At 31.7% G+C, this 13,553-nt stretch overlaps 2 protein-coding genes across 2 annotated transcripts; one reads left to right on the top strand and one right to left on the bottom strand.

The window, feature by feature from the left end:
• Window positions 1-1,727: 1,727 nt before the first annotated feature.
• On the bottom strand, window positions 1,728-3,749 carry LOC104895545 (hypothetical protein). Its single transcript, XM_010682088.4, has 3 exons — window positions 3,560-3,749; window positions 2,440-2,583; window positions 1,728-2,117 (listed from the first exon to the last, which is right to left on the bottom strand). The coding sequence occupies exons 1-3, from the start codon at window positions 3,607-3,609 to the stop codon at window positions 1,913-1,915; spliced, it is 399 nt and encodes a 132-aa protein (XP_010680390.2). The 5' UTR covers window positions 3,610-3,749; the 3' UTR covers window positions 1,728-1,912.
• Window positions 3,750-9,109: 5,360 nt separating this feature from the next.
• LOC104895546 (uncharacterized) lies at window positions 9,110-12,635 on the top strand. Its single transcript, XM_010682089.4, has 3 exons — window positions 9,110-9,247; window positions 11,148-11,261; window positions 12,276-12,635. Exons 1-3 carry the CDS (start codon window positions 9,204-9,206, stop codon window positions 12,454-12,456), a joined length of 339 nt encoding a protein of 112 aa, XP_010680391.2. The 5' UTR covers window positions 9,110-9,203; the 3' UTR covers window positions 12,457-12,635.
• Window positions 12,636-13,553: the final 918 nt, after the last annotated feature.

The raw sequence follows: 13,553 nt of genomic DNA, 5'->3' as shown, positions 1-13,553 counted from the left end.
TGATAGTATGCCGTGTAAAGAGGCTGTTGAAAAGTTGGGGTTCGGATCAGATCAAGCAAAAGATTTTGTGTTTGTGCGAAATAATCTGAAACTTCAGGCTCGCAGGCATGGCAAGGTGGGCTGTCAATCTGGTTCAGGGAGTGAAAATGGGGAGACTTGTTAATTACTTGTATTTGTATCATATTCTACTGGTGAAATATCAGTAGCATATTAGTTTACATATGAGCTGATTTCACTCAAGTGACAGATTAGAGCAACGAACACTTCAGAAGGCAAACATGTAACAGGTAGATTTAATGGGCCTGTACACGCAGGCCTTCTTTGCAGCATCTAACCACATACAAGTCCCTAGAGTTTAATCCTAAAACCAACTGGCTACGGCGTGAAAAGACTGAAGACGGGGAATAGTGATTTGCCACGAGTATAACTAGTCCCAACTCACTCAGTGCGTTTCTCTTCATAGCTAAACTCAAAAACTTACAACATTTTGTAAATTTGATCACAGATGAAGGTATTTGGTGTGCATAGTGCATGTTCAGCATACAGCTGCCGACTTTGTTTTCTTTACATCTGAGGGAGCTTTCTATGGAATCATATGGTCTATGGAATGCTCGGAATGTGAAGCATAATTTTGTAACAGTAACCCCCATTAATTCAATTATGTAAAGCTCTCATAACTTTATGACATATAACCGAGGTTATGCAATCTTAAATGTATATTTCACTGCATTTCTCATCTGGTATTCATGAAAACTCTTACTCAAGTGCAAAACATTTCATGTAGATGGAAAGTATACAACTATCCTGATAATATGAAGCTTTCCTAGTGTTTAGTTTATGTAACATGCTTATCAGCAAAGTTCTGTCAAACAGTAATATAATTAATTTCTGTCTGAAGAATTTTGAAGGTTTGTTAAGGATTTCTTTCTTGTGATTAAGATGGTCTTATAAGGAAGTAATATCAACTTGCTTGTGACAAAGTGACTAGTTCATATTAGGGGAGCAATATCAACTTGCTTATGGGCTGTAGCAGAACATTTTGTGCAAACATTTGTTGTTGATACCATTAATCATCAAGACATCAACTATTGTGGTATACATAGAGAAGTATCCAAGACTGCCACTGGCCACTGGTACTCCCTATCGGCCATGAGTGTCCGAAATTTTATATGATTTGTCTCTCTTGGATTAGGTTATAATAGGGCGTTAATTGTGGGCCAATAATTTTGTAAAAGATAAAATATAGAGCCAAAAAAATTTCAAGTATGGTTTAGTTTTACGTATGCTCGTTCTCTCTCACTCCTCTTCTAGTCGGTCCATTATTGACTCGAAAATATGACCTAGTCTGCTTCAACACATCAACAAGGTAGCCTAATGTTAGCCTTGATCCGCTATTAGCCCACACCAACCCATATTGTTGTATACTTGTATATTAGGCTTTTCACTTTAGAACCACATGTGAGCATCAGAATTCTTAAAATGGTAGCACCTATATGACTTCTTCTGGATGTCCCTTAAAATTTATGTGCATACTTTTTAAGAATGTTTCCTTCCCACATCCACTTGATGCATCTAATTTTTTTCCTTACTATTTTTATCTCCATGCACTGCGTGCAAAAGGAATAGTGGGAATATGAGCCTATGTCTATGAGAATGAGACTATTATTCAATACGTACACCTTGGAAGTCATAATGTATGAAATACACTCTTTTTCAGACGAAAGCAGTACAAACTAACAACAGGAACATTTTCATTGACAGCAAATGGTTTGTAAGGTTTACATAAATCATTCAACACAACTAATAAACCCAATACAAAGTAGGGACAGAATACTCTTAAACATTATTGTGCTGCCAATTAAGTTCTTTAAACATCCTTCCTAACACAGTACACAGCCTAATCAATCAACTATTAGGCATCCTTAAGAACGACGACTTCGGATCCGGAAGCAGGGACCTCACACTTGCAGCCATTGCCACACTCGAAGAACACTTTTCCGGCATCAGGGCCCTCAGTTTTGGTGATGGTGCATGCATATCCTTCCCCACAATAGCAATATGCCCCTGTTGTCTCTACTAGTTTTTCTCCAGAGGCCTCTCCTTTCTTAGAATCATCCCTGCATTTCAAAGAATTTTAATAAATTGTTGCCTAACTCCCTAAGAAAACACTGAAATCTCCATGCTTTTTGCGTACTTAAATAAAAGATTTATGGCAAAAATGAGGTAATTAATGTCAAAAAACCAACTCAATCAAAAGCTTAAGTTGATTTGAGTTGGTGGATGAGATTTGAACACCCATGACCTTTATGTCACGCTGGCTTCGATATCATGCCAAAGAACCAACTCAACTAAAAACTTAAGCTGATGATTGGAGTCTCAAGAATAGATTTATACTCTATCATAATGCTTGTAAAAATATAAAGGAGGAGAAACATGTACGTGATGCAAACACAGGCATCATCACTGCAGTTGTAGAAAGGCTTGGCATCGGTTTGAGGCTCTTCAATTTTGCGGATCACACAAGTCCATCCTGGTCCACACTTGCAGTATGCTTTATCTTTGTTGGATGGAACATCACTAGTCCTATATAACAACATCAACCATTTTCATTTTTGTAGTATAACAGCCATAAAATTTATGAGTTGATTTTGAAGTCTTATCTCGACATATGAAAATATAATAAAATACTTCCTCCATTATGATCAAATAAATGAAACGCTTCTCTTAAACGTTTGATATATTTCAGAAATCATATGCTATTTGGAGCTTACTTTTAAGGAAGCTCTCACCTGAGCAAGCATCAAAACATGCATTCTCGCAATCTACATAGTCCTTGTGGCTTGCTTTGAAAAAGAATAAATAGGTAGAATAGATTTGGTACTCTTCTTTAGAACTTGAAATCTGATGTATGTTAGTGTGCTAAACTAAGATTTGGAAGGAGAGGTCGGTGTAATCAAGGATGTCTTGGTCTAGTGATTAAGAACTTAAAATTAAGTTGCTATGAACGATAAATCACATGTTCAAATCCCCTTTCCTTCTTTGTACTGTGACGATTAAAAATCTACTCGGTAGAGTTATTTAACCACTCCACTAGATCCAAGCCCACTAAAATTTTATTTGGTAGTCATTTTACTACTTCACTAGATTTAATACCTAGTGTAACTGTTTAAAGTTTCAAACTACTAATATGGAAAGTAAATTGGAATAGAGGTAATAAGTCTTGCTTTAGTCCATCTCAATATCTCATATAGTCATATCATACATATAAAATTAGTATTAACATGTCAAAAAAATAAAAACTTCTTCCACAGATAATAAACCAATCTAGATAGATTGATTAAGAACATATAATATTGGATCTTAAGCTTTCATCATAACAAAAAGGTGTATTCATTTATGAAAACTAATTCTAAAAATATAGGTGAAAAATTGAAATGGAAAAATTAAACTCCTCAACTATGAGCAATAATTTTTTTTTTTACTAACTAATCACATGTAAATTAGCATATGTATAAGAAACCAATAAAAAAACAACATAAGAAAGAAATAGATGACATACCCACAAGATTTACCAGGTGGGCAGCAGCTCTTGGTATCTTTTCCTTCCATTATGAAGTAGTATTTTCTAATTAATGTTTACAATAACACTAATATTAGAAATGTAATTTGTTAACTCAATTTTCAATCTCTTGTTGTTTAATTTGAAGTTGACAGAATGAAGTCTCTTTTATAGATGCACAATTTAGGATGAACCTTCCTTCCAAGTTCCACCTCACTTCCAACCAAAAAATAAAAGTATATCTAACAAAGTGGTGAGCAGTCCCACCAAAGGAAGTGGACACTTTGGTAATAAAATATATTTGTCCTCCTTAGTTTTTTTTAAATAATCTAATTTGGGTAACACTGAAGTGCAAATGGCCTTTTTTTTTAGGGGAATAAGTGCAAATGGCCTTTATTTATACATTTATATATCTCTCTCTTTTGTCTTCTTTCATAGACTAATGGAGATAAACAATTTTAATTAAAATGATATATGTAGTCTTAAAGTAGGGGCAACAATATATAATTAAAATGATAGTCTAGTAATATTGATATCACTTTCAGTTTCAAAAATTTTGGGATCGAGTCTCACCCCTTGTAAACATAAATTCTTAATTTCCTCCCCATCTTACAAGAAATTTCATCTTACCTTTAATATATATATATATATATATAAGTACAAGATGAATATTTAAGCTAACAATAAAATATTAAGCAATACTTCTTAGTTCTTATGTAGTTGCAACATTAAAGCATATGCACAACACAAGAATTTAGTGAAAAGAAAGATAAACATAAAAAAGAAAATATGACCGAATTTACTTCTTAATGTTACTTGTCCATTCTTTTCAACTTTATGTTACAGGCACGTTCTTTTCAACTTATTTTAATTTATTAGTCATTATTAGTTCTTATATTTGCTGAAATAAACTTTTTTGAACGATTTTTAACTTATTTGAGCTTATTAGATATTATTAGTTCTTATAAGAGACCCAGTTTTTAAGATTAGAATAGGAATTCTAAAATATTTAAGACGGCCCTACCCTTCTTCTCCTATACTCCTTCATCAGTTAGGGGCTGTCATGGAATGGTAAGCCCCACTTCCGCACTTTCGCTCCTATTTTCAGTTTTTAGTTTATTTTCTGGTTTTGTTGAATAAATTAGTCTCTCTTTATAAGAGCTTCTCAAACCTTATTATGGAGTTTTTAGTCTCTATTGTGGAGATCTCCTTCTTCCCTATGAGAGTTATGAGTCTGGTTTGTTTGTCTTTAGGTATGGAAAATTATTCTCATGCATTAGTTGAAGTTCAATACTATTAACATGAAGGTATTGAAAACTCGGATGAGGTCAAAATGATGAATAGATCAAGAATGCTCTTCCCCACACTATGTCAGAATGATAGATTTGCTCATCAACAGCTATTTGATTCAACAAATACAAGAGGGTTATATATTGCTCATTTTAGTTCATTATAGTTTTTTCGAATACGAATTTGATTTGATCTTTATTTGATTGTATATATCTTGTTTTTCTTAAGACATATTGTAGATGTCGTTTGCTCTTCAATTATGAAATATCTCTCTATGACACTGATCAAAGTCGAAATCATATATGAAAATTGAATAAACGATTATCAGTTCAGAAAAAAATTGTCCCTCAAAAAAAAAAAATTGAATTGAAGGCAATGATTTGCTTTTGATTAACTTACGAAGCTGATTGCTGTCCATAAATTTTTTTTTTTTTTGCTGTCCATAAATATTAGATAGTCCATTAAACAAGGAAAGTTATCGTAAGTTTGAACCTGCAATCAACAGTCAACACCACAACGTTTTCTTAATTTACAAATTTAGAAACGTTTTTTTTTGTTGTAAAAGGATGAGGAAAGAAAGAAAAAGCACACACTTCTAGAACTGCAAATTTAGAAACGTTTCCACCTTCCTTAAAGTTGAGTGTGATCGATGTGGCCATGTGGATGTGGCCATGTGCGGTCATCATCATTCGTCGCACATAAGTTCGTGGCAAAGTAAAAACGTTTCTTTTTTTTTCTTAATTAACAATAAAAAACGGGTTTTTGTTTGGCGTAAATCGGGGAACAATTTCAAAATTGTATTTTAATCTCAAACTAGAGATGAATTTCGAAGTTAAGTAGTAGTAATCTGAGATATAGTGTCCTTACTTAGCAAGAGCGCCATATTTTGCAAATTGCAAGTCAACTAGTTGGTCCCTTAAAATTTTAAATAAATATGACGGAATTAGAATTAGATGTGGTCAAATTGTCTATCTTAAATCTTTCACATGGTGTTTGATTAGGAGGAAAACATATTGAATGTAGTATTTCATGTTTTTTAGTTGGTTTGTGAAAATGGAAAATATTTTTTAAATCCATCCTGATAAAACAAAAAGGAAACTTTTGTTGGTTAGAGATATTATTATTATTATTATTAAAAAAGATTATTAGGGAAGATTATTTAGTAAGTATTTGATTTGTGATAAACAAAGATAAGTAATGAATATATATGCAAAAGAAAAAAAGCTTAAAGTGTAACTCCTAATCACTTAAAAAAATCAACCAATGAAGATAAAGTGAGAAAGCAAAGAAGATGGGAATGGGAGCACAAGGATTTTCATGATTCTTTTAAATAATATGACATAGTTTATAGGTGACCTTGTGTTAAGAGCTATCTTTTATCTTAGTAGAGTAATGTAAGATGATGAGTATATACAAAATTGGTATTAAACTCTACATGGCTTGAATTTACTATTTGTTTATTCACTAATTTTTTTTAATAAACAATATAACCTTATACTCCCTCCGTCCTCAATTAGTTTATCCCTTTCTTTGGGGTACAGCAAAAATTACAAAAAGTTGATATTTGGATAATACACATTGAGACGAATCCAACAAGATCTCACATGACTATATTTTTCCTTAAATACAAATTACAAAAGATAGTCAAAGTCATGTATGTGAATAGTGTCAAAAGTCAAAAGGGGTAAACTAATAAAAGACGGAGGGAGTATATATTCTAAATTATTATTATTATTGTTATTCCTATTATAATTATGTTACTTTGCATTGAATGGTCGACATCACTATGTTGAATCTCATTGATCACCATATGTGAGTGTCCCACATCGGAGAAAGAGGAGAGACTAAACCATTTTCTAAGATTAGGAGTTACTCCTCCTATCACTAATTGGTTTTAGGATGGAACCTCCTTGGGCTTGTAAGTGGTTGCGGCTAAACTCTCATCCTCTTTATTGCCTTATTAAAGCCCATTTCATAAAATCTGAAAATTAACATGGTATCAGAGCCTCATTAGAGAAAAAGGAGAGACTAGACCATTTCCTAAGATTAGGAGTTACTCCTCCTATCACCAATTGGTTTTAGGATGAAACCTCCTCGGACTTATAAGTGGGTTAAACTCCCATCCTTCTTATTGGGTTACTCAGGTCAATTTCATATAATCTGAAAATTAAGACACTACTTAGCTTTACTATCTATTTTGGTCTAAGACTCGATGCAGCTATTTTGATATAAAATTGTTTTATGATTTCAATCTGTCTTCTCTCTTAATGAAACGGCCATATTTGGCATTTTAAAGTCCTTACGACCCGTTTGGTAGTCGTTAATAAATTGCGGTAATGGGAATGAATTTTAAGTGTAATTTTATTAGGGAAGCACCCTTAAAATCTCCATGGGGAGGCATTTTTTCTCCATGGACAAGCAATCTCACCCTTAAACTTGTGTTTTTGTCTCCAAGGGGAAGCAATTTTCATTACCACTCATTACCACCCTACAAGGTGGTATTGGATGGGAATGAAAATTCAAAAAGGAAAGTGGACACTTTAGGATAAATTAGCATTACCATGATAATGGACAATGATATTTTTCACAAATTTACACACAAATTCATTCCCATTACCACCATTTATGACCAACTACCAAACGGGCCGTTATTGTAGTTTCGTACTCTAAGAGTTCAACATGTCTTATGTTGTTGGAAAACGTTTCTTTACTAAGTTTTGTAGTAAGATTGCAACGTACAAATGAAACGTTTTCACTTAAACAGTATATTTGGCAATTGGCATACTATGAAGTTTTTGTCTCTATCAAGTTGATGAACGTTAGTGCTTGTCCTTGTCTGTTGTATATTATTATTGTCCAAATGTCTGGCCCAAAATTTAAGAAAGGCTTATTATCTCTTGACATCGCATGCATGATGCATTTGCCTGGTGAAACGTTTCATGTTTCTCTAATCTAGTGAAGTTGTTCCGTGTCTGGTGGAGATTCATGCAACTCCAATAATATGATTAAAAAAAATTTAAATATTTCTGCTGGGACGAAGTTAAAATTAGGGTTTTGTTAGTTGTTAGGGTAAATATTAGATACCTTCCTATCAGCCTTCGACCTTCTTTAAATGTTGTTAGTTGTGAGGAGTATCTTTTTAGTTGCATAAATCTTTTTTAAATCTGGTTGTTAAGCTATGTTCAGGTCACCTTATTTTTGCTTATTTCAGATCAGATCAGATCAGAAAAAATAAGTTTAAATCAAATCAAATCAAATCAAATCAGATCAGATCTTGCTTATATTTAAAAATCATTATACTATTAAATATATTTCATTACATATTAGTAAAAATTATAATAATTGAATATTAATAAAATATTCATCGAGACGAATCAAACAAGACCCGATCCATATGGCTATATTTTTTCTTATATATTGAGAAAAATCTAAAAGATAAGATCTTGTAATCAGATCAGATCAGAAAAAATAAGTTCATATTAGTTCAGATCATATCAGATCATATTAGAAAAAATAAGTTCAGATCAGATCAGATAAGTTCAGATCAGAAAATTTCAGGTGAACTAACCAAACATAGCCTTAGTTGTATTGATGTATAAAATGTATTCAAATTATAAATAAAAATAAATTAATTTGCATATTAATATACTATGATTTTAATATGCAAACTAATAGTATTTTTTTTTTTTAGGGGAAACTAATAGTATTTGATATATATGAATATTAATATTATGCAAACTACTCCTTTCACTTTTTCTTGTTTGCATTATTTGATATTTGATTATTGTTCATTAGTCAACTTTGACCATATTATTATCTTAAGTATTACTATAAGAGAAAATATAGTCACTTGAGATTGTTAGATTCGTCTAATGTATAATTTCGAAATATCAATTTTTTATAATTTATAATTATATTCAATTAGAAATATTGATGATCAATATTCGTGTTATAAAACATAAGCAAACAAATGATGCGATTAAAAAAAGCAGTGAAAGTGAACTATTTAGTTTTAATTTATTCAATCAGTCCAATATGCACATATTTTTCTCTCAATTTGATCTAATTTGATATGTTATGCATCACACGGAACGACTCGTACGTCATTTAGATCTTTAGATAATAATTCAGTTAGGGTGTCAATGTGAGTATGAAGACCATGCAGATAATAATCGATTTATCCTTTATTCTTCGTCTTAATAAAAAATTCCACACTTAACTTTTGTAATAATATTTCAAGGAGAGGTCTAGCTAGCTTCTTCTATATAAAGAGAGCCATCTCCTATTCTCCTATCCTCCTCCTCACTAAATCAAACAAAGAAAGCTTACTTATAACAAAAGGAAGAGAAAAATCATGGAGGGATCCAAGAGTTGTTGCCCACCCGGTGAAGCTACCAGGTATATATACACTATTTTTGAATTTTTATTAACAAGATAATTTTTATTTGAATCAAGGTTGGCTTAATTGATCAGTATTCCTTTCTGCTCTTTTGTAATAGAGATTCGATTATAACTTCTTAAAAAGTGGGATCTTCAAATTTCCCGTCCCTCACTTATAAGGAAATTACAATGAATTTCAATACATTAATAAATTTTTTTTTGATGAATGTGTTAAACTTCACAATTTTGGCTTAACATAATGAGGTGAGATCTTGCTATATTCATGTTAACATGAATTATCAAATATTTAATTTATGAGTTTTACTCATATATATGATCAAAGATGTGATTGATCAATCTAGAGCCCTATGCTCCAAGATATTACTCATTTTAGATTAGTTTTTTTTTTTTTTTTTTTTTGAATTGGGAAATTAAGTCAGCCCAAGGGCTAACCCCTACCAAGGCTACTAGCCTTGTAGGAACTACCAGCACATTAGCTGGTAAAGCATGCAAAGCATGCTAAGGAAAACTCATTTTAGATTAGTGAACTAAATAAAACGTCTTTGTGTAAAAAAACTCGGATGTATGAAATAAATGATGACAAAATAACGTTTGAAATTATGTCAATATATGTTGTGGTGTAATAATTCAGAAATCACTATTTTTTGTGTAAAAAAATCTAAGATGACATAAAATAAATGACAACATGCCATATAATTCAATTTATTATTGTATAGTTCATGTCAGATTTGTTATAATTCATGTCATTGTGTACGTATGAGGTTTTATACAACTAATTATGGTGTAATATGTTACACACCTTATGAAAAAATGTACTCCTTAAGCTGATAGAATGATTCCTTTTTTGGTTAACATAAATACATAATTAAGTGTGTTATTTACTTAATTATAATTTTTTTGCGTTGAATATAATTGGAAAAAGCCACATGTTTTTGAAAACATGTCTCCCTTTCACCCAAACAAAGCTTCATGAGAAATTTGCATAAAAATAAATAGCCTTATCGACCACTTTTAAGTTTTTAAGTATTTATGATTCTTCTCAGTATATATATATGAGAACCACCCTTATGGTGAGAACCGTGAGAACCACTCATTTTTCTTCATTTTATGAAGATTTTGATCATTTCATAATATTTTTGCTCATTTTTTGTTTCACTTATTTTATGGTTTTGCTCATTTAACAATTTTATGCTCATTTATCAACGTTTTTGCTCATTTTACGTTTTGCTCATTTTACTTTTTTCTCATTGAACTTTCTCATGCTCATTTTATGTTTTTCTTCTTTTACATTTTTGTTCATTTTACGTTTTTGATAACTTAATGTTTTCTACTCATTTTATGTTTATGCACATTTGTTACTTTGTTTTTGCTCATTTTAAGTGGTTCTCACAGTTCTCACCATAAGAGGGTTCTCATTAGAACCCAACCCTATATATATATATATATATATACACACACACACACTACCTTTGTTTGTATTTAGTTGCAACAATTTCTAATTTTAGGTGTTTTTTATTAGTTGCAACATTTCCCTTTTTAGGAAAGCTTTTGGGATAATATGATTATATTACCCTTATTCCACCTACTCTCCCCATTTAATTACAGTACTAGTAGCAGGGGCAAGTGGATCAATTATACTCTCTTTTCTTATTTCTTAGAATTTATGCAAAAAGGTGAATATTGCAACTAAATAAAAACAGAGATAGTATAATATATGCACTAGCGCATAAGCCTCACATATGAGGTACTTGCAACTATGTATATACTTCCTTTGCACCCCAAAAAAACAAATATGTATACTTCCTAGTAGCAAAATATAGTTTGTCATTTGGAAATGTCTGGTTTTTTATGAATGTTTAGTTGACAAAAGAATATACCCGTATTTTTGCTCAAACAGCAAAGCATGCTGCAAGTGCGGCCCAGGATGGACTTGTGTGATAAGAAAAATTGAAGATGCTCAACCTGAAGCCAAGCCTTTCACCAATTGCGCTGAAGGCTGTGTCTGCATCACGTATGTTTTTACTCATCTCTCCAAGTTACACAGAATAAAGCTTACAATATAGTAGTACTTAATGAAGTATATTTTAACCTTATGAGTCATTTAGAGGAGCAACTCAATTGTTTAAAAGGATATTATAGTCAATTAAATGTTTAAAATTTGATTTAGATATAAAACATAGGGTGTAATAACTAGGGCGGACGAAAGTTGACCAAATCCGATAACCTGACCTGAAATTGACCTAGAAATTCTTGGTTTGGGTTGAGATTTTCGACCTGAAATAAAAAATTGCTTGTCCCAATCCAACCTGGAAATATAACGGGTTGGGTTTGGGTTGACTTTTTGAACCTGAAAATAACCCGAATAACATGATTTAGAAGTCGGATTATTTTCACGGGTCAATTTGAAATTAACCCAGACTTTCATAACTTATACAACCTATCTTTTGTTATTCTTATTTGTATTGGGCCAAACCCATTTCTTGGATCACATAAATTTCATTTCAAGGCATTAACCCATACTTTCATAACTTAGCGTGTATAGTTGAATTTCATTTCAGGTCATTTTGGGTTGGTTTCGGGTCAACCCGATATCAGTAAGATCGGGTTTGAGTTATGATTTTTGACTTAAAATTAGAATCGGGTTAGGTTTGGATTAGGGGTAAGTGACTTGAAATATAAATCAGGTCAACCTGAAATGAACCCGACCTGATTGTCAGCCCCTGTATAACTAATAAGCGTGTTTTTCCGTTTCCATTTTATTAGTTTAGCTTTTAAGAGATGGAAAAAGTACCATATCGAATGTATGTACATAGTTTTCGTATGTCATCACATATATGAACATCATTTACGCTTCACTGTTGTACAATTTAATTTCAAGCATTATTTACTAAATTGACGCTTGATGCAATAATTAAAAGTACTTATATATATCGAATTTTGTTTTGACGTAGGAGACTAGTTATTCTCCATGAACTTGATTAATCAATTCTAATTTGTTTTTGGCAAATACAAACTAATTTTGCAGGGATGCGTCTAAGAAAGTGGAGACAGAAGGAGGATTTTGTGTGTGTGGGGAAGGGTATGCTTGTACTTTCACCAAAACTGAAGGCCCATATGCTGGAAAAGTCTTCTTTGAGTGTGGCAATGGTTGTAGGTGTGAGGTTTCTGGCTCTGGTAATGAGGTTATTGTCCTTAAGGATAACTAAATGCTTGTGTAAGGGTTATCGAGCTAGTAGTTTCAACATTATGAGAGCCACTAATTTTTTTTAAGTATTGTGTGAATTGTAATTTCCTTAAATAAGCCTTCTAGTCAATAATAGGTGTAAGTTGTAATAGTGTATGAAACTATTGTGGTAATATAATGTTATATGTTGTTGCTTGTTAATATTTTGTGTTGAAATAAATCCTTCTTCTTATTGAGTGATGAGGAAGTGATCCAAATTAAATTGAGCTTTTCACAACAAGTTACTTGGCGATTTCTTCATCAACTAAATAGATTTTGCTATTATAGTAAAACACAGATTTAGCTACCGTTCATATATGTCATTGATTTATAAGAGAAACTTAATACTAGCTCAAAACCACATTGATAAAGAGCAAAAAAAAAAACCTCGCTCGATTGCAATACTGTGAGATCAGCTTAATGTAGAAACGTCATTTCCAACAGCCGCTTAAACTTCGATTTATTAGAGCGAGATTCAGCAAAGGCATTGCATTGTGTCAACTTTGTATCAAATTTATAGGTTAACAAATTGACTCTTTTCACCCTAACCGGCCTCATTATTATACTTTATTAGTTGTAAAATAAATGAAACACTTCCTTCGAAAAACTCTCACGAAAGTGAGAAAAGCATTTTATTTATTTTAGAACATCATATGTTGTTGGTTGTGAGAAACACATATTTAAAAAATATATATTTGGTTGGCTAGGAGAAGCAAATTAGTCTGTGAACAATTTCATTTGCCTAGTAAGTAAACTACTTCTAAATAAAAAACTGACCTAATTAACTACTAATAAGAAGTCATATTAACATAATCATTCATGGAAAACCTAATTTAAACCTGACTTGAGATTCAAATTTGAATCTAATTTAAAGACTCCGACTTATTTTAATCCATAAAATAATATTGTAATTGATTTTATGTATAATTTTTTAAGACTGATAATACTAATTTTGAATATGTATATTTATTAGAATTATGTCTCAACCCCAACAATAGTAATATATTAATGCAATAATGATCTAATCCAAATAAAGTTAACTGTCCAATTAAGTTTTCACAGCTTAATGTAATCCCCCAT

Source organism: Beta vulgaris, chromosome 6 (assembly GCF_026745355.1).
Source record: "Beta vulgaris subsp. vulgaris cultivar EL10 chromosome 6, EL10.2, whole genome shotgun sequence".
NCBI lineage: Eukaryota > Viridiplantae > Streptophyta > Magnoliopsida > Caryophyllales > Amaranthaceae > Beta > Beta vulgaris.
The sequence above is the reverse complement of the archived record's forward strand: the minus strand, read 5'-3'. Positions and strand labels throughout refer to the sequence as shown.

What these genes read in the sequence shown, in the direction of transcription:
- LOC104895545 (XM_010682088.4), bottom strand. Translation starts at nt 3,609, where the DNA reads ATGGAAGGAAAAGATACCAAGAGCTGCTGCCCACCTGGTAAATCTTGT. An exon ending in CCACCTGGTAAATCTTGTGG is followed by an intron (nt 2,584 to 3,559) that starts GTATGTCATCTA and finishes GTTGTTATATAG; the next exon opens with GACTAGTGATGTTCCATCCA. An exon ending in GATGCCTGTGTTTGCATCAC is followed by an intron (nt 2,118 to 2,439) that starts GTACATGTTTCT and finishes TTTGAAATGCAG; the next exon opens with GGATGATTCTAAGAAAGGAG.
- LOC104895546 (XM_010682089.4), top strand. Translation starts at nt 9,204, where the DNA reads ATGGAGGGATCCAAGAGTTGTTGCCCACCCGGTGAAGCTACCAG. An exon ending in CCACCCGGTGAAGCTACCAG is followed by an intron (nt 9,248 to 11,147) that starts GTATATATACAC and finishes TTGCTCAAACAG; the next exon opens with CAAAGCATGCTGCAAGTGCG. An exon ending in GAAGGCTGTGTCTGCATCAC is followed by an intron (nt 11,262 to 12,275) that starts GTATGTTTTTAC and finishes CTAATTTTGCAG; the next exon opens with GGATGCGTCTAAGAAAGTGG.